This window comes from Euprymna scolopes, chromosome 6, assembly GCF_053919585.1.
Source record: "Euprymna scolopes isolate OS-2025 chromosome 6, ASM5391958v1, whole genome shotgun sequence".
In the NCBI taxonomy this organism is placed as follows: domain Eukaryota; kingdom Metazoa; phylum Mollusca; class Cephalopoda; order Sepiida; family Sepiolidae; genus Euprymna; species Euprymna scolopes.
The window spans coordinates 106,289,688-106,311,881 of record NC_136487.1 but is presented as its reverse complement, the minus strand read 5'-3'; the positions used below and the strand labels follow the sequence as shown (position 1 = coordinate 106,311,881).

The window sequence follows — 22,194 nt, the reverse complement described above, 5'->3', positions numbered from 1 at the left end:
TTTATTATTTCTACAAGTATATAATTCTATAATTTGAAACTTTGCTTCTTTTAATTTGAATTTGAAAGTTTTTTTCATTTGAAGTTCGACGTTTTTGTTGGAAACTCAATATTTTTAATTTTCTTTGAGTGCAAATCTATGCCTATTTTGTGCCTGCAAACACACTGCAACTTCATTATTCCATTCTGCTGACTTTTTTTATTTGAATTTTGTCTGTTGTATGACGTCAGAGTCGTTGGTAATTTTCCTGGTCATCTGCCATCCACATGTGTATATGCAACATTACAATAAAATCTACAACTGGGCCAACTATTGTTGTTATTTAATATTTATTCCCTTTGAATTCATATTTATTCCGCATGCTTTTCGTTTTATTTTCTTTATCAGTTGCCAAAGTGAGCAGCCAGCGTTACCGCCTACACAATCCACTTGGCTTGATCATGATGCCAATACTCACCAAACATCATCAGCATATCAAGCGTATCACGGAGTTAAACCGGTTGCTTTCTGAAGGAGTTGTGGAAAATGTTTCTAACAAGAAAGAGTTGAACTTTGATAACTTCAAAGATGTTTTTAAAAAAAAGAAATTCAGCGAACTTGTTCGGGCTGTGTTTATCTTTCGACTTTGTTCAATTGAGTGGCTCTTAACACACAGTGGCAAGGTAAGGCTCTACTTTTATATACACATTAACACACACATATACACAATCACCGATAATAGACATCTATAATATAAATCTCACCTGTCTGTTTAAATGTATGTATGTATGTATGTATGTATTATGAATATCTGCCTAAAACTTTTGACAGAGGCGACATATTTTCACAAGATTGATATCATTTTTAAGCTCGACCCTTCGGATGACACATATCGAAAAATTAGTTAAAAACATTGATTCCTTCACCCTTAACTTGGCAGTTTTCTACAAGGAGACGTCGATTTTTTTTACGAGCCATTTTTGCTTAATTTTAACATTCCGAACTTCCGGTCACATCATGGAGTAGCGCTAAGACGTCAGATTTTCTTTCACTTTCTTTTCTGCCTTCGTGTCACAGGTTTGAGACTGCCTGCCTACTGCCACTTTCTCTTTTTTTTTTTTTGCTCAACCTCCAAACACCCGGGCAACGCCGGGCACCCAGGCTAGTTCATAAATATAACAGCTGAAGTAACCAAAATTGTCTGAGTATTAAAATCATAGAATAGAATTTTGTAGAATGTAAAATTCATTAGGCGTGCAGTTGTTTTAAAAAATATGTATCTATCAAATACTACAAACCTTTTCTTATATATCTTCTATACACATATAAAGTTTTTTGTCGTACTGACATTGATATTAAAAGCTTACTTTTTCTATCTAAAAATTATTAAAACGAACTTCTCAGTTATGGATATGCAAGCGACATCATGAAACTGAACTAATTTGCATATTCCTTAGAAAAACGTTCTTTCATTAATTAATTATCTATATTTTATGGTTTCTTGGATGATTGGCTTTATTTAACTATTTCACTCAGTTTTATTTAACTATTTCACTCAGTTTTATTTAATTATTACACTCAGTTTTATTTAACTATTTCACTCAGTTTTATTTAATTATTTCACTCAGTTTTATTTAATTATTACACTCAGTTTTATTTAACTATTTCACTCAGTTTTATTTAATTATTACACTCAGTTTTATTTAACTATTTCACTCAGTTTTATTTAATTATTTCACTCAGTTTTATTTAATTATTACACTCAGTTTTATTTAACTATTTCACTCAGTTTTATTTAATTATTTCACTCAGTTTTATTTAATTATTACACTCAGTTTTATTTATGCATACTTTCTAAATTGTGCATAATTGCATAGCATTTAGGAGAAAATGTATATATATATATATATATATATATATATATATATATATATATATATATATATATCAGGTTGACAAGAAAGTTCTTGCGGCTTTTAACTTTTAAATTCTGCTGAATATATCTCAGCTCAAACAAAAATTTATTGATCGAAATAAGCACGATCAGAATCAACAAACTTTTGCCAACATAAAGCAAGTGCATTAATGCCAGTAACATAAAAGGTCGTTCTTGTTGCGTAAAAGAAGGGAAGATAACACTTAATAACAGTGTTTCTTTTGATTTTTGTTCAATCTCTCTCAAGTGGTTGGAAATCATTGTATGTGTTACATCTAATTCAGAAGCACGTTCTCAAACAATTGTGCGTGAATTGGCTTCATTAAGGCTCTGAATTAATCATTGTCAACATCCAATGACTAATCACTATGCGCCTCATCTTCAAGACTCTCGTTGCCACCATAAAATTTCTTAAACCACCATTGTACTGTGCATTCAGCAGTGGTTCCTAGGCCAAACGCTTTGTTGATATTACAAGCTCTTTCTGCAGCTTTTCAGCCTAGCTTGAATTAAAATAAGAAAATTGTGCGAATTTGTCTTTTTTCCATCTTGTATTCAATGTTTTAAAAAGGAGACATAATTATTTTAAAACGATTATAATTTAAACGATTAGATAGAGTGAAAAACTCCCTTTAAAATGATATATAAAGAAAGGTATTATAATGAAAACTTATTTGAAAATACATCATTTAAAATGGAAATGAAAAAGTCTGCAAAAACGGTCTCTACCAAACTCCTCTCTCAATTTTTGGTTTATAAACTTGAAACTTGATATACAGGGAATTTGGACCTATGGAACAAATTCGATTTGATTTTTACCTGGTAAAAATAGCTGCTAAAGAGGTCAGATTTGAAAAAAAAAAAAACATTGAACTTGGCAGGTGTAAATCGACTCTGTTAATTCTATGCATACGCAAGTATACATTTATACATTAAAGTCACTTAATTTTTAACGTTTTTTTTCCATTTGTCAATAGTTTAAGTGGTAATGACTAAGGCTGAAGGGATAAATGTTTTGGTTTTGATTCTGATGACGCCAAAATATGTTTTTAACATTTGAAATCATTGCAATCATATTGGGTATAGAGAATGGACTCTGTAATAATAAATACAGAATTTGTATGAATTAAAATATCATATTTAAGCATATTTTACAACTGGGTCACACCAGCTATATATTGGGTACAATATAATAAGCAGTAGAGGATTAGAGCTATAATAATAAATACGAAACCTGCATAAATCAAAATATCATATGTAAGCAAATTTTACGACCAAACAACACCAAGTGAACTGTTAGTTATTTATATTTTCACTTGTGTGTCTAGTAACAACTTTTAGAACTAGAAAATAAAGAATAGGATTGATACTTGTTTTATGCAGATTGTTCTAACATATGATTTATATTTATCAGATGTTTTTAATGAAATCCACCTCTAAATATTTTGAATACAATTTAAACGATCGATGCGTTACATGAAACTAGACTCAGTCTACAAAATGAAAACTTATCTTTATCAAATTCAAACTCACTATCTGTTCTAAGATGAAGTTTAAAAAATCAATCCCAAAATTTTTTTGTTTACTAAGCGGGGGAGGGGTTCACCGCTTTTCAAGGCCCAAAACAATAAAAAATATCGACTGCAATGATGATAACTATGAAAAATAGAACTTATATAACTGAAGTTATGGGATTAAAAAATACATTGGAAGGTTTTAACTTGATTGAAATCTACTCAAATTTTTTTAAATAGACAAAAGTTTTGGTTGATTAACAATTTGGAATTTAAATATTTTCAGTCTAGAGACAAAGAAAATGTGTTAAAAGTGGTGAGCGTGATACAAGATTTTATGGTTGAATAATGTGGATTGTATTAGCTTTCACTTTTCCAGTTAAGGGGACAAAACTGACCCCCCCTCAAAAAATAATAAATAAATAATGTAACAATATTTAAAAAGGAATCCTTTTGAAATATGATGATGGAAAACGCTATTGAATCACTTAGTGACAGATGGTAGCAATTAGGTAGAAAATAGTTGATTGCCTGTAGGGTACTCCCAGTTGCCGATATTGCATTCTACTCTACACTAGAGGTGTCTCAACATATAGCTGTTATTCTTCACAGACAGTCTAGCTTGACCACTTAGGAGGAGAGGGTAAAATGGGTCATGACCACCAATTTTTGCAATCTTTGGTTCGGCAAATGCAAACAGCCAAACCTCACATATAAAGAAGGTTAAGAAATCACATTGTGGTGTTCTTGTCATGTAACCATCTTAAGTCCTCTATCCACAGATGTAAAAACCCGTGCATGGATATTCATAAATCACATAATATATTTCCACTTCCATCCAGCCTATGTTCATGGAAGAGGATTCATATAGAGAACAGGAATGAAGTATTTTTTGATGGAATGTTTGTCTGCAATTAATAAAATAAGCTATAATAGCTTTCTTCTTCTTCTTCTTCTTCTTCTTCTTCTTCTTCTTCTTCTTTAACTTTGCTTTTTCTCTTCTCGGAGGTGGGAGTGGGGGTCAGATGTTTTTTTTTTTCATATTCCAATAGTTCACTCTCTAGTCTTCATGGGTCAGCAATCCAACAATCTCTAAATTGTACTCTGTACGGTCTTGTCTAATAACTTGCTTTCAATTTTCCTTGACTGGTCAACTTTTCCGTGATTTAAGACATTCATGCTTCGGTAACAGTGTATCCAGGGGAATAAATGCTCGATATGACCCTACCAGCATAACCAAATTGTTCTTAGGATAACCTGTATGCTGAGCAAATGTAGTGTTTTCAGCAAATAATCTGACCTAAAGGGTTGGGTTTGGTCCTATTTCACATCGCAAATTCAAAAGAAATGTTATTGATTATGAGTGTTTTTAATTTTATAAGGAAACTTCATAAATATCTTAAAAAGAAAAAGAAATAAATTCTTTAAAAAACGTTGAAATGGGTTGTATAATTTTTATTTGCATAGTGAACGGCAATGAAAATATAAATAAAACTCCTTACAGTTATTAAATGATCTAAGTACTAACTAGAGACATGGAATATATATTATCGAATGTCATAGCAATAAATTACTGCACCAGACGAGGTGACCTAGGAGATTAAGTTGCTTCCCCTAACCAATATTCTGGCAAATAGTGTTTCTGTATTATAATTACTTCAGTTGTATGATATAACGCGATTGATCATTCTTGTATTTTTTAATCTCTCCAAAAGATATAATTTATTCTGCTTCCATATGATTTTATTCCATGTGATTTTATTCTAGATCATTTTTCAAGGTGAAAAACTTCTTGGGCGAAACTTATGGAATCAAGTCCTGAAACTAACTCTCTATGGACAGTTTGTTGCTGGAGACAATCGTTCCCAGATTGAAAGAACAGTAAATACACTGAGGTCTGCTGGGATTGGTTCATTGCTGGGAGTCCCAATGGAAGAAGATGCTGATAATTTTCAAAGGTTTGAAGAAATCATTTTTGATAAATCTATCGAATTAAAGCTATGTATCATATCAGCTTAAAAAAAAGCAGAACTTCTGTTCTTTATTCTAATAGAGTTTAACTTATTATTTCATATAATCAGTTCTTAAAAGATAAATAAAAGTATTAATAGAAAAAATGTAAAAGTTGCTAGTGAAGAGGTGGAGTGGGAATAATGCTCATTGGTCGAGGAGGATGTGTACGGAGAATTTTTGTGCCTACCATAATAAACAGATCAAAGTAGATGCTACGAATTGAATGAAATTAATATAATAATCGTTGCAGTCATCTATCCATAAGTATGAAGAGGAGGATAAAACGGGGGCTCAGAGAGTCACTTAAATGATCATCTTTGCTTCAAAATTGAATATTCTCCTCATAGGATTTTAATGCATCTCAATATAATAGATTCAAGGGAACAGATTATTATATAACAGGAGGAAAAGAAATTTCATTTTTCAAAGGAAAAAGCAATCCGATGGGTGGGACTTGAATGTCACAACTCTGATGTCGTTGCCTTGCTTCTGATCAGAGTTAGACGAGACTTCCAAAAATAGCTCATTATCTCTGCATACTTCTGTTGCAGCATCAATCTCCCAGAACATCAAAAACAAAATAAGTGATATTACTTGTATTGTATTCATTACACCTATGTGTTTACCTTATAAATAGACATTCTTTTCTATTGTATAAGGACATTATGAGAATATATATATATATATATATATATATATATATATATATATATATATATATATATATATATATATATATATATATAAATCTAGAGTACCATCCGTCTCTAGAAGAATTTCTGCTCTTTCTGCTGATAAAAAACTTTTAATCAAAATGTCACTTTCTTCAATAATACCTTATGGAACTCAGGACACAAGCAAAAGATTAAATACAACAATTATGCTCCTCCTGCAGGCCGCCTTAAATCTGTAATCACACACAATATGACTCGTAATAAACCAGTTCAAATAACAAGATCTGCCACTATCAATAACAATGAACCAGTCTACATATATAGTCCAAACCAAAATACTAATCGCAATACATCTAACCAACCCAGTCGCGTCAGAAGAAAGAAAAATATTTGGTTTAATCCACCATTTAGCCTAAATGTCAAAACTAATATACCTAAGGAATTCTTCAACATTGTACAAAACTCTTTCAAATACCCACACAGATATAGTTCTATTTTCAATACAAATTCAATCAGGATTTCTTATTCAACAATGCCTAATTTAGCACAAAGAATCTTAACATCTAATAACAAAAAAATTAAATCAGCACAAAAAATCCCTTTCCCAATTAAACCCAAAACTAACTGTAATTGTAATAACAAACATCTGTGCCCACTCAATAATGATTGTATCCATAAAGATGTTATATATTCTTGCACAATTACTGAGCTCTCACGCAATCCTCCCATAACAGACACTAATATTTCATCTTCAAGTTATCATTCTTCCCATCCTCCATCTGATATAGTTACTAATCCAATACACCACTCGAGCAGACCCTCCATCTACAATCATACAACTAGCAATAATAATAATAATAATAATAATAATAATAATAATAATAATAATAATAATAATAATAATAATAATAATATTAATAAGAAGAATAATATTTCTCCTAACAGCCATCCTAACACTAACAACACTCATTATCCCCTCCAAAATAGTCCTCATACAAATATTGTCCCACCATTTGAATAAAATTCAAACCATTTAACTAATACAAATCAGCAAATTAATATTACCAGCCCTCGAGCTTTTAATAACGTACATACATATATCAGCACTACTTCAACATTAATTAAGAAAAGAATATCAAACCATATTTCTTCTTTTAACAACCATAATTCTAATAACAACCAAGGAACTTCTCTAACCACTTTAATTAAAAAACTTAGCTCTAACAATACCCACTTCTCAATCAAATGGACTATCATAAAAAAAGTTAAGTCTTATACTCCAGGCTCTAAGTCATGCCGCCTCTGTACAACCGAAGCTATAACGATAATTACTTCCCCTCAAAGTAACAATATAATAAATTCTAAAAATGACCTGATCTCTTTCTGTAAATATAAGTCCAAATTTAATTATGGCAATTTTGAAATTACATAGTTATTACTTTTACCTTTTAGATAGATATATAATTTTTTCTTTAACTTTATCGTATTTTTCGACATACTTCTTAATACTTTATAATTTAATAATCCTTTAATTTAATTCTTTATCTCTTCTTTGCTTGGCCGTTTTTTATCTGCAATTTCTGTTTGAGTCTTTAAACATTCCTATCTATCTAATATATCAATCTACCCACACTTTCATATCCTGTATGTATATTTACTTATATTTTACTATATACATTTACTTACTTACTTTCTTGCTTTTTCCTGAATTTGCTGATACCGGCCATCCTCTCCCCAAATAATTTTTATGTATTTATTTATTATATTTATTTATGTTTTATATTTTATTTTTTATTTCTATTTTTATTTATTTATTTATTTATTTATTGTTTATTTATTATTTATTTTCTATTTATTAATTAATTAATTTATTTATTTATTTTCCATTTAGTGTCTTTTAACAACCCTTGCTGACATTTTCTTAAGTAATAACTTGTACATTTCAGTTGACCTATATTATTTTGCCCTATATATTTTTTTCGCGCCTTTAACATTTTCTGTCTGGGTCATTTTGACATTTGTTTTTCTATTTTATATTTAATTCTATCACCATTTAATTTTTTTCTTCCTCTTCTTCCCTGATCTTTCTTATTTATATTTATGTCCCGGCAGTAGTGTGAAAAGCATATGTTATTTTTCTTTTAGTAATACTATTGGATTTTCCCCCTTTTCCCTTGTACACATTTTTGTGAATTATTCCATGGATTTCGGCCTTTGGATTATTTTGGACCATCTTCCAATTACTGATTTTCCTTGGATTTTACTTATGCAAATGGAAATTCAATTAACTTTCTTGAAGTTATATTTTGGATTTTACCGTCACTGGATTATTTATCTTTCACCAGACTATCCATTCACGTGTAATCACCTTTTTCTTCACCATATTCCCTCTGCTTTACTTTTTTGTTATCAAGTAAGATCTTTGACTTACTTGTTGCTTCATCAAATACTTTTGTATGCAAAATCCGATCCCGCATTTTGCTAATTCCTACCCTTTGATGAGAAGGAAAGTATTTCTTTGAAACTCCATAGATTAAGGACTATCCACTTATCAAGTGTTCCCTTTTCAGATTAAAGATGCTTTTAACTCTTTTTCAAAGTGTTTTTTAACATGTTTTATTAACTGTTTGCTCGTATATATATATATATATATATATATATATATATATATATATATATATATATATATATATATATATATTTGTTATTGTTGTTTTTTTCAAGCGATACATACGGTTAATATTGGCTCCGCCTCGAAGCTAATTTTTTTTATTTACTTAGAAAGTCGCCCTTTTAATTTGTTTGGACGTATATAACACTTTTATTTATTTATTATTTTTATTAATTTTATTTATTTATTTATTTTTATATATATATACTAGCATTTCATTAGCATTTTATATATATATATATATATATATATATATATATATATATATATATATATATATTAGCATTTTATATATATATATATACTAGCATTTATTTATTTATTTATTTTTATATATATACTGTAACACTAAAGAGAGGCCACATCAGATCTGTAGGGTTGATGTGACGTTTCTTTTGGTTAAAAGTAATTTTTTGTTCCCGGACGATGATCGGGTTGAAGGAATAAAAATTATTATTAATTTTTTTTTTTGTGAATAAATTCTGAGCTAAGTCTGTTGTTGAAATGGCGGCGGCAAGAGTGCCTTTGTAGCGAGAGGTTAAATCACATTCTAGACTTCAAAAGCGAAAAAGAATGCATAAAATATTTTAGCCAAAATACACAGGCGTTTGATCTACGATGGCCGGAATCATAGTGGTACAGGAGCCGGAGGGGTGGGGATTTCACACCCGCAATTGGCAAAACTATGAGCCAAGGTTGATCTGTGAGTTTTGACAAGTTGAAAAAAAAGTCGGGTTGTTTTTGATCTAAGAGAAACACACGCAGTGACTCGGCATTATGTTTTAGAACAAAGGATAGGAAAAAATGAATTGTCCGAAATTTCAAAACAATAAGATAACATATCGAGAATTGTCATTTGGTGAATCAGGTCGACCGAAAATGTAAGTTATGAAATATTTTTGCTCGGATGGGAAAATGTGTTGTCCGATAAGTTCAAAGCGACAAATGCATTCTTGGTTTTTTGACGTAAACAAAATGTCTGATATAATAGAATGGCCGACAACCAGAACTTAATTCAAAGATAAACTAAAATTCCTTTGAATTATCAAAGCGAAAAGTGAGATCAATAGATAATTTTAAAAACAAATAAAATCGCGTGATTTGCTTTAAGTCAAAGGAAAAATAATTTTCCTGTATATGAAAAATTCCATTAGTAAGCCAGGGAGGAGTTAATTAATATAACGTGTAAGTTGGGCGTTAATTAAAGGAGGAGTCAGTCCAATTTTGGAAATGGACCAATGAAAAAGGGCCCTGTTGAAGTATAATCAACCAATGAGAAAAGGCCCCGTCGAATTATAATCAAGCAATTTGATTGGTTGATGACGAACATGAGTGTCGTCATCATTCCATAATTGTATTATAAAAGAAATGAAAAATCAGAGATTAAGTAGTAAGAACAGAGTAAAAGTAAGAACAGAAGAAGAGAGAGTCCGGAATCAGAGTCAAAGAGAGCTAAGTCTCGGCAGAATCACCTCTCCTCTCTCTCCCCCTCGCTTGTTGCCTGATAACTCAACGCTTATAACGTGTCGATCACTTAATGAGAATTATGCAAAGTCCGCGATACCGACCAGGTATTTCAACAACAGAAGCTCAGTTGTAGAACTAACTGCTTGCTTGAATTAATTGTCAACTATATGTATATGCTGTAAATACTTCTTTTATGAATTTCCGAAATATATATTATATTAACCAACCTCCGAAGTTTTGTTGCTGATGTGCGTTGATCCCTATATATGTACATTTTTTATTTGCCATTTGTGACACCGTATCCGTCAACGAACACCCAGAATAACTAGACGATCCACGGAGAACAGGCCTTGATGACCGAGCATCCGAGAAGAATCCCCAACGCCTTAACGAAGAACTCACTGGGTGACGCGACGTACTAACGGTTGGCAGACCTGGTTGCCCAGTCGACATATCATAACTGCACCGACCAGGGTGCAGATCATAACTGGGCCGCGATCAGGGGTCAAGGGCGTGTAAAGACCACGTGTCAAGGTCACAATACTAGCATTTCAGCTCAGTGTTGCCAAGATGTTTGGAGGTGTATGTTGAGCAGAAAAAAAAGTGGCAGTAGGAAGGCAGGCTCGAACATGTACAGCGAAGGAGGAAAAAACGGGGAAAAACCTGACGTCTTTGCTGTTACGATCACAGCCAAACCAGAAGTGACGTAGGTTTAAATTAAGGCTAGACAATCGAAAGGAGAGGATGACTTGTGAAAATATCGGCGAAAAAAGCGACCCCCCTCTAGAAGAGTGCCTAGTTGAAGGTGAAGATATTAATGCTTTTAGCCAATTTTTCGATATTTGTCGTCTCAAAAGTCGAACTTCAAAACGATACTGATCTTGTAAAAATCAGTCGCCTCTGTCGAAAGTTTTATGCATACATACATACATACATACATACATTTATATATTGGTAACTAAAAATTTTCGACCAAACCGATTAAAAGACTTGCCCTATCTCTGAATACCCTTTATGTAAAATTTCAAATGTTTAGACCAGAAATTGTCGGATTAATTTAGTAGAGACCACAGAGATCTTTTTTTATTTTTAACTTTGACCCCTATTATGACCCCCTAACATTTATTGTTTGGGGCTCAAATCAAGTTATTAAATTAGATCCATGTCCAAGGAACCTATATCTAAAATTTCAATTGTTTATACCCCAAATTGTCGGAGGAGTTTGGTTAACAGCCAAATTTCTGGCCGAAAACGGATTACAAAGATTTTTCCAAATCTCAGTACCCTGTATATCAAATTTTGAGTCTGTATACTTAAAATTGACATAGTTATTGCGTTGTGAAATATACACAGACACACGGACACAGACAGACACGTTCATTTTTATAGATATACTAGCATTTCAGCCCGGTGTTGCCCGGGAGTTTGAAGGTGCATGTTGAGCAAAAAATCAAAAATGTGGTAGTAGGAAGGCAGGCTCGAACCAGTACTGCAAAGGAGTAAAAGAACGGGAAATATACCTTACGTCTTTACTGTTATGACCACTGCCAAATCGGAAGCGACGTAGGTTTAAATTAAGGCTAGTCAATCGAAAGGAGAGTATGACTTTCGAAAATATCGCAGAAAAAAGCGACCCCCCCTGTAGAAAAGTGCCTAGTTGAAGGTGAAGATATTAATGTTTTTAGCCAATTTTTCGATATTTGTCGTTTCAAAGGTCAAACTTCAAAACGATACTGATCCGTTGCCTCTGTCGAAAGTTTTATGCAAACATACATACATACATTTATATATTGGTAACTAAAAATTTTCGACCCAAACCGATTAAAAAGCTTACCCTATCTCTGAATACCCTTTATGTAAAACTTCAAATGTTTATATAAATGATGAAAATAATCGAAATAGTATTCCGACAAAATAGAGAAATAAAAAGGAACAAACCGTATTATGTGTTCATCAACGTTTCGTCTTTATTTCATCCAGAGGAAGTCTCGAAATAAAGACGAAACGTTGATGAACACATAATACGGTTTGTTCCTTTTTATTTCTCTCTCCATATATGTATAAAAGTGAACGTGTCTGTGTATCTGTGTGTCTGTGTTTCTGCGTGTATGTCTGTGTGTCTGTGTACATTTCCCTAAGCAATAACTCTCTCAATTTCAAGTCTATAGACTCGAAATTTGATATACAGGGTACTGAGATTTGGGAAGATCTTTGTGATCCGTTTTTGACCAGAAATTTGGCTGTTAAGGGGTCAAAGTTCAACGATTTGACCTTTGAAAACTCTACCAAACTCCTCCGCCAATTTTGGGTCTAAACATAGGTTTTACCCCGTTCTTTTCCTCCTTTGTGGTACGGGTTTGAGCCTACCTTCCAACTACTACTTTTTTTTTGTTTTTCTGCTCAACATACACATCCAAACACCCAGGCAATGCTGGGCGTAAATGCTATTATATCTATAAAAGTGAAAATGCTTGTCTGTCTCTTCTCTATGATAGTTAAGGAGAGTATTCTACAGAAAGGCATTACTTTACATATTCACACTTTTTACTATCTACATATGCACATAACTTATGAACAATACTTAGGACTCGAGCAAAGCTGCTAGTATATATATAAGTGGAAGCGTGTGTGTGTGTGTGTGTGTGTCTGTGTACATTTCCATAAACAATAACTGTCAATTTTCAGTCTACAGACTCGAAATTTGATATACAGGGCAGTGAGATTTGGGAAAATCTTTGTAATCTATTTTCGGCCAGAAATTTGGCTGTTAAGGGGTCAAAGTTCAACGATTTGACCTTTGAGAACCCTACCAAACTCCTCCGACAATTTCGGTCTAAACACTTGAAGTTTTTGATATAGGTTCTTTGGGCATGGATCTAACTTTATCATATGAGTTGAGCCCCAAACAATAAATGCTAAGGGGTCATAGTAGGGGTCAAAGTATAAAAAAATTTGATCTCTGCAGTCTCTACCAAATTACTCAGACAATTTCTGGTCTACACATTTGAAATTTTACATAAAGGGGTATTCAGAGACAAGGTAAGCTTTTTAATGGGTTTGGGTCGAAAATTTAAGCTACCAGTATATAAATGTATGTATGTTTGTATGTTTGCCTGTCTGTCTAACACTTTCGACAAAGGCGACAGATTTTCACAAGATCAGTATCATTTTGAAGTTCGACCCTTCAGACGACAAATACCAAAAAATTCGTTAAAAACATTAATTTCTTCACCCTCAACTGGGCACTTTTCTACAGGGAGAGGTTGCTTTTTTCACCAATATTTTCGAAAGTCATCCCCTCCTTTCGATTGTCTAGCCTCAATTTAAACCTACGTCACTTCTGGTTTGGCGGTGGTCGTAACAGCAAAAACGTCAGGTTTTTTTCCCCTTCTTTTCCTCGTTCGCGGTACCGGTTTGAGCCTGCCTTCCTACTACAACTTTTTTTTTTTGCTCAACACACACCTCCAAACACCCGGGCAACGCCGGGCACCCATGCTAGTATATATATATATATATATATATATATATATATATATATATATATATATATATACATGCAACCTTATCATGGTTGACTGGAGTCCATGGTCAGTGTGTATAATTTATTTTTTTCATGCCATAGGGACGTTTCTGGAAGGGTTGTTACGTTATGGTAGTATACGACCAACTCCCTGGATGGTATAATAGACACATCCCCTTCAATCAAGGAGTTTGATTTAGTGAATCTTAGGTTGGGTTTTCGGTATCATTCTCTCTAGAGAATTAATTATCTGGGCTGGGATTGTCATGCTTAAATTGAATTCATCTAAAAAATGTATAAAATTTATTTTTATATTTCACCTTCTGAAGAAACGTCTATCTTCTATCTCCTATATATATAAAAGCGAAAATGTATGTATGTATGTATGTATGTATGTGTGTATGTTTGGATGTCTGCTAAAACCTTTCGACAGACGCAACGAAAATTCACAAATTCGGTATCACATTTGCTCAAAAAATATCGAAAAATTGGCCAAAAACGTTAACTTTTTCACCGCGAAATCGACAATTTTCGACGGGGGGGGGTCAACAAAAACGGTCCTCTCGTGACAATGACCGATTCTACGCATGCGTCAGATGAAGTCGTGGCCTGATTTACTTTAAATAGTTGAAAAAGCAAACAAATTTCATGTACGTCGCGTTGGTTAAGGCCTTGGTTCATTATCTAAATGTTTTGGGTTCGAATCGTGGTGTGAGATGTTTTTGTTTTTTTCGAGTTTTTAAATTTAAATATTGAACCAGTGTTATTTCAGCCATTTTTCACGTAACGTTCGTTTTTCTGTTTTTTTCTTTTTTTACTTTGCTTATTCTTAGCGACACCCAAAAACACCCAGGTAACCACCGATTTTAAAAATTTTAATGTCGAAACAGGCTTATTTAAGCTATTTTTCACGTGTTCGTTTTTCTGTTTTCATCATTCGTTTGCCTTACGCTAGTTTTTTGTGTTTTTTTTATTGTTTGATCACCGCATAGCGGGGAAAACAGAAACTGGCTTCCAGCGCAAAACTAAGTCAAACATTACGCAACTTGACGTTGTCGCACTTGCTAATTTTGGTTTATAAACATCAACTTAACACACTTATCAATTCATCTGTTCCCGTGGTCGAGATGGTTAGGTCGCAGGGTTTTTTTTCCATTTCCTTTCCACCTCCGCGTCAAACGTTCAGGGTTCAAACCTACCTTTATACTAAAACTATTTTTTTTCTTTTACACCTCCAAACAACCGGCCAACGTTTTTTTTTTTAACAGGGTTGTTTTAATCTACCCCCCTCCCCCAACACACACCTCCAAACACCCGGGCAATGCCGGGTACCCCCGCTAGTCTATATATATAAATCTCAAACGTCTGTTACTGTGTATGTTTGTATGTCCGCCTAACAGACCCAACCAACATTAACAAATTTGATATCATTTTAAAGTTTAGCCTTTCGGATGCATAATATGTAAAGTTTGGCCCAAACTGTCAAGTCTAAATTGGTCAGCTGGCTGGTTCTCTGCATGTGGGGTCCAAAAATTAAGTGATATTTCAACATTTTTTTCTATATAAATTAATGTATTTCTAATTATATTTATACGTATTTGAAAAAAACAAAACACTTAGTCATGTCACCGGATGTGACGTCAACTCCCTTAATGGCGACGTTTATATATTTACATAAGAGACTGTTATGGGTAAGTTGATATAGTAATCCCAAACATTACGGAGGGAAGTTAAGTTCAGAAACAATGAGCTTGGTAATTCACAAATGGGCTACTGCTTTGGATTACCAAAAGATTTATGTAGATCACCAAAGTTAAGTAACATGGAGCTTGGTCATTATCAGATAAGTGACTACTTGGGATTAAAAAATGCTTTATGTAGATCACCAAAGTTAAGCAATAATTTAGCTTGGTGGTTATTAAATGGGTGTCTACTTGGGAATACAAAATACTTTATGTATATCACAAATGTTAAACAACAATGAGGTTGGTCATTCTCAGATGGGTGACTAATAGGGATTACCAAATGATGGGATGAAGTAAAGAATAGATACCCCGTAGCAGACGACGCCGCCTGGCGGTGCCAGGCGCACAATTCAACTAACACCGGTGATTCGACCTTGACATTGGCACAAGCACATGGCGTCGGTTGTTTTTAAACACGTCAAATAGCAAACATGCTCGAATATTCACCAGCATTTTTTTAAAAATATATTTACAAAACCTTTGAAGATTTAAAAGAATAAGTATATATTTACAAAACATTTTAAGACAATTCAATATTTATTCTTTAAAACATTAACTTCAGCGACAATTAATATATTTTCAAAATAATATTTTTAAATATTACATTTTTACGAATATTTGCGAGCAAGATTTTTTTTAAAATAAAAGATATTTCAATAAATGGGTGTCTTTCTGAGTGCGTGTTTAATATATTTACAGAACTTTTTAATAACTATTTTATTCTTTTTATTAAACAAAAATAGAACTTTTATAATGACATAGATATTATGGACTGTTTCGAAATTTTTAAATTGAAGTTAGTTTTATTAAAAAAAAAAAGACGAGGTGTTTTTTTTTTTCAATTAAATTATAAACTTTATTTGAACTTTCAACAAACTTTTACAGACATAAAAATAGACTTAAAAGATATTTTATAATAATTTTAAAAAAATATATTTAACGAAAAGTTTTTTTTTATCATTTCATTGTTGAATAAAATTTCAAAGTAATAAATGGTGAAAAAAAAATATCTCGAAAAGAAAAAACACCTCGTCTTTTTTTTTTGTTTTAAATAAAACTTTAATTTAAAAATTTCGATGTTTGAAAAACAGTACATAATATATATTTCATTATAAAAGTTCTATTCTTGTTTGATAAAAAGAATAAAACAATAAATAATAATAAATAAAAACAACAGTCCATTAAGTTCAAATAAAGACTGTTTGAATAAAACTTATAAAAAAAGGTTCATTCTATACGGTTTTGGCCATTTCTTTTTTGTGCGTTTTCAATATTTATTTACAGTGCGATGTATGTCGGTGATCAGTGAAGGAGAAATCCGTTTAGGCCGAGGCAATTTTTTATGCATAATAAAATCACAAGTATAAACAATCGAGATAAAAAAATATATTATCTTATTCACATATCTTTTTATAACTTTTATTTTTATAAAGATGAAATGTAGTATCACAAGATAGAAATCTTTTTTATAATTTTTTAAACACGCACTCAGAAAGACACCCATTTATTGAAATATCTTTTATTTTAAAAAAAAAATCTTGCTCGCGAATATTCGTAAAAATGTAATATTTAAAAATATTATTTTGAAAATATATTAATTGTCGCTGAAGTTAATGTTTTAAAGAATAAATATTGAATTGTCTTAAAATGTTTTGTAAATATATACTTTTTCTTTTAAATCTTCAAAGGTTTTGTAAATATATTTTAAAAAAAATGCTGGTGAATATTCGAGCATGTTTGCTATTTGACGTGTTTAAAAACAACCGACGCCATGTGCTTGTGCCAATGTCAAGGTCGAATCACCGGTGTTAGTTGAATTGTGCGCCTGGCACCGCCAGGCGGCGTCGTCTGCTACGGGGTATCTATTCTTTACTTCATCCGATTTATGGTGGTCACTAAAGTTAAGCAACATGAAGTCTGGTCATTATCAGATGGGTAACTACTTGGGAATACCAAATACTTTATATAGATCACCAAAGTTAAGCAACATTGTCTTGGTCATTATAAGATGGGTAACTACTTGGGAACACAAAATGCTTTACGTAAATCAGCAAATTTAAGCAACATTGACTTGGTCATTATCATATGGTTGACTACTTGAGAATATCAAATACTTTATATAGATCACTAAAGTTAAGCAACATGGAATCTGGTTATTATCAAATGAGTGACTACTTTGGAATACCAAATGCTTTATGCATATTACCAAAGTTAAGCAACAATGATCTTGGTCATTATCAGATGGGTTACTACCTGGGATTAAATGATTTATGTAAATCACCAAAGTTAAGCAATATGGAGCCTGATCATTATTAGATGGTTGACTCTTTGGGAATATCAAATGCTCTATGTAGATCACCAAAGTTAAGCTATATTAAGCATAGTCATTATCAGATGGGTTACTACTTGAAAACCCTAAATGCTTTATCTAGATCATTAAAGTTAAGCAAAACGGGTCTTAGCTATTATTAGATAGATGCCTACTTGGGATTACGAAATGCTTTATGTAGATCACCAAAGTTAAGCAATAATTTAGATTGGGATTGAATTAGATTGATGGAGATATATACTAGCAGAATACCTTGTGTAACCCTGGATTGAATGTGATATGTTAAAAAATATACCAGCAAAGTACCTGGTGTCGCCTGGGATTGAATGAATGAGGTGGAAATATATATTAGCAGAATGACCGGCATAGCCTGGGATTGAATGAGCTTGATGGAAATATATACTAGCAGAATACCTGGCGTTGCTTGGGATTGAATGAGATTAATGTAAATATATACTAGCAGAATACCCAGAGTTGGTCGGGATTAAATGAGATTGGTTCAAATATATACTAACAAAATACCTGGCATTGCCTGTGATGTTAATGAGATAGATGGAAATATATACTAGCAGAGTACCAGGAATCACTCGGTATTAAATGAGATAGGTGGAAATATATACTAGCAGAATACCGGCATTGCCTGGCTAGAATGTGATCGGTGGAAATATATACTAGCAGAGTACCTGGAATCAGCTGGGATTGAATGTGTTGCAATTATACACTAGCAGGATACCTAGTGCAACCTGGGATTGAATGAGATATGTTCAAATATATACCAGCAGAATACCCGGAGTCACCCTGGATTGAATGAGAGACATGCAAATGTATGCTAGCAGAATACGTGATGTTTTCTGGGGTCGAATGAGATAGATGCAAATATGTACTAGCAGAATACCTGTCATTGCCTGGGATTGAATGAGATTGACTAAAATATATACTAGGCTAAAATATATATTAGCAGAATATTCTGTGTCGCCCGGGACTTAATGAGAGAGAGGTGGAAATGTATACTAGCAAAATACCTGGTGTTGCCAGGATGGAATGATATAGGTGTGAGAAGATATACTAGCAGAATACGTTGCATCGCCGGGGATTAAATGAGATAGGTGGAAATATATACTTGCAGGATATCCGGCGTTGGCTGGGATTGAATGAGATTAATGTAAATATATACTAGCAGATTACCCGGAGTCATTCGGGATTGAATGAGGATGGTTCAAATATATACTAGCAGAATACCTGGCGTTGCCTGGGATGTAATGAGATGAATGGAAATATATACAAGCAGAGTACCATGCATCGCCTGGGATTGAATGAGATAGGTGGAAATATATACTAGCAGATAATCCGGCATCGCCTAGGATATACTAGTAGAATGTGATCGGTGGAAATATATACTAGCAGAATACTCAGCATCAGCTGGTATTGAATGAGATAGGTGCAATTATATACTAACAGGATACCCAGTGCCACCCGGGATTGAACGAGATATGTTCAAATATATACTAGCAGAATACCCAGAATCACCTGGGATTGAATGTGAGACATGTAAATGTATGGTAGCAGAATACATGATGTTGCCTGCGATTGAATGAGATAAATGCATCAGACAAAGCCAAACTCTTTGTCAAGAACTTTGCAGCTAATTCTACCCTTTGCGACCAAGGCCGCCAACCCCCAATATTTCCTCCTGTATCAGAAAACACGCTATGTGATATACGTATATCTGTACGTGATTAAAGCTTGCCAAGCTAATCAAAAACCTTGATTCCAGTAAAGCAACTGGCCCTGACGGTATTCCAATTATAGTACTCAAAAAACTTCAACCTGAACTAGCGCCCATACTTACAAAACTGTTTAAACGTTGTCTTAAGGAGAATAGTTTCCCATCTCCCTGGAAAATTTCATCAGTATGCCCTGTATTTAAGAATTCAGGTGATCGCTCATCCTCCTCTCAGTACAGGCCAATAAGTCTTCTGTGCGTTATGAGTAAGTTGCTAGAATCTGTGTTAAATACAGAAGTAATCAACCATCTCAACAAAAATAACCTTCTTAGTGACACTCAATATGGTTTCCGTTCTGCTAGATCTACAGCAGATGTGCTTACAGTTATATCGCATAGGATTAGCAAATCTCTCGACGGTGGCAATCTTTCTAGGGCAATTGCTCTTGACATATCTAAAGCCTTTGATAGGGTATGGCATAAAGGTTTACTTCATAAGATCGCTAGCTCTGGTATAGCTGAAAAAGTCTTCTCAATTATTAAATCATTTCTTTCTGATAGGTTCATAAGAGTAGTAGTTGAGGGGTAAAAATCAGAAGCTCATAGTATTAATGCCGGTGTCCTCCAGGGGTCCATCCTGGGCCCAACTCTTTTCCTGATTTACATTAATGATCTTCCAAATCACATCCTTACATCATTTGTAGACATTTATGCTGACGACACTACCATTTATGGTAGCACATCTAAGACAGTAAACGACCAAGTTCTCTCCAATTCTCTCTCCTCTGATCTTGAGCATGTAGTACAATGGGGGAAAGGAGTGGCTGGTTACTTTTAATGCATCTAAAACCAAGCTTCTCTCTTTACATCATCAACATTCTGAGCCACATCTGGTATCAATTGAAATGAATGGCTCTCGTCTTCAGGAGGCCTCTAGTTTTGACAAGCTTCTGGGCTTGACCATCACTCCTGATCTTAAATGGAACATGTACATCAAATCTGTTGCCAAGGCCGCTGGAAAAATGGTGGGATCTTTCTATCGATCCGGTAAATATCTCACTGCTGATGCTATTCTCTATCTATATAAGAGCCAGGTACATCCAAGGATGGAATACTGTTGCCACATCTGGGCAGGAGCTGCTAGAAAGGACTTGTCCTGCCTTGATAAAGTTCAAAATAGACTTCGTAGCCTTGTAGGAGATGTCCTTTTCTCCTCCTTGCAACCTCTATCTCACAGAAGAGATGTTGCGAGTTTGTCTCTGATGTATCGTTATTTTCATGGAAAGTGTTCGACTGAGCTTCAAACTTTCACAAGAAACACTCGTCTAGCTGTAAACACTATCAATAATTCCCCCCACTCTTTATCTGTGCCTAAACCTAAACATAGATTCCATGAACAAAGCTTCTTTCTTAGAACTGCACGCCTGTGGAATTGTCTTCCGTTTTCCTGCTTTCCGGCTGACTACAATATGGTTGTGTTCAAGTCTAAAGTAAATAACTTCTTGATGAGCCGCTCCATATAAGTTATCAAATTTACCAAATTTTCATTACTAATGATTACTATATTGTCCAATTTCTACTGTACACTCTTTAACCCTTATCCTTGAGTGGCCTCTTGGCCTTGATAATGTGGTGATGCCTATGTAAAAAAAAAAAAAAAAATATATACTAACAGAATACCTGCTGTTGCTCAGGATTGAATGAGATTGATTGAAATATATCCTAACAGAATATTTTGTGTCATCCGGGATTTAATTAGATTAATGGAGATATATACTAGCAGAATACTCTGCGTTCCCTGGATTGGAATTAAATAGATGAGAATATATACTAGCAAAATACCCAGTGTCACTAGGGATTGCATTAGATAGATGGAAATATATACTAGCTAAATACCTGGCGTTGCTCAGGATTGAGTTAGATAGATGGAAATATATACTAGCAAAATACCCAGCATCGCCCAGGATTAAATAAGAGAGATGGAAATATATACAAGCAGAATACCAGGCAGGTGCAAATAAATACTAACAGAATACCTGGCATCGCCTGGGATTGAATGAGATGGGTACCAATCTTGAATAGACGAATACTTGGCGCCGCCCTGGGTTGTATTAAATAGCTGCACATATACACTAGCAGAATACCTGGCGTTGCTCAAGATTGAAAGAGATCGGTGAGAAAATATACTAGCAATATTGCTGGTGTTTCCCGGGATTGAAGGAGATTGATGGAAATATATATTAGCAAAATTCCTGGCATCGCCCTGGGTTGAATGAGATAGGAGCAAATATATATTAGCAGAATACCCAGTGTCGCTTGGATTAAATGAGGGTGGTAGAATGTAAAGTTTGTCCTGGAAATGGCTAAACAATGTTCAATCTCAAAATTACTTTATTTATGAAGTCGATCCCAGATATGGCTGAAACAGTTTTCTATCTCAAAATTAGATTATTTCATATATATTGTTGGTTTTCAATGAAAGTTTACTAGGCCAGTTTCTGTAGTGGATGATCCATATTTTTTGAAGTTTTAATGTTATCCTCCGGGACTGATGTGATGGTTGTAGTGGGGGGGGTAGAAAGAAGCATGATTATGCTAATTTTAAATGAGCTCTTAAGTTCTC

The 22,194-nt window shown here is 33.4% G+C and overlaps 1 protein-coding gene across 2 annotated transcripts in view; it reads left to right on the top strand.

Annotated features, from left to right (window-relative positions):
- Positions 1-251: 251 nt before the first annotated feature.
- The window catches only part of LOC145277837 (hydroxyproline dehydrogenase-like), a 109,120-nt gene continuing 87,177 nt past the window's right edge, over positions 252-22,194 (top strand). For both annotated transcript variants that reach the window (XM_080129762.1, XM_080129763.1), the window contains exons 1-2: positions 252-662; positions 5,197-5,387. In XM_080129762.1, coding sequence (XP_079985888.1) covers positions 360-662; positions 5,197-5,387 — 494 coding nt within the window. In that variant the 5' untranslated portion in view covers positions 252-359. The remainder of the gene's footprint in view (positions 663-5,196; positions 5,388-22,194) is intronic.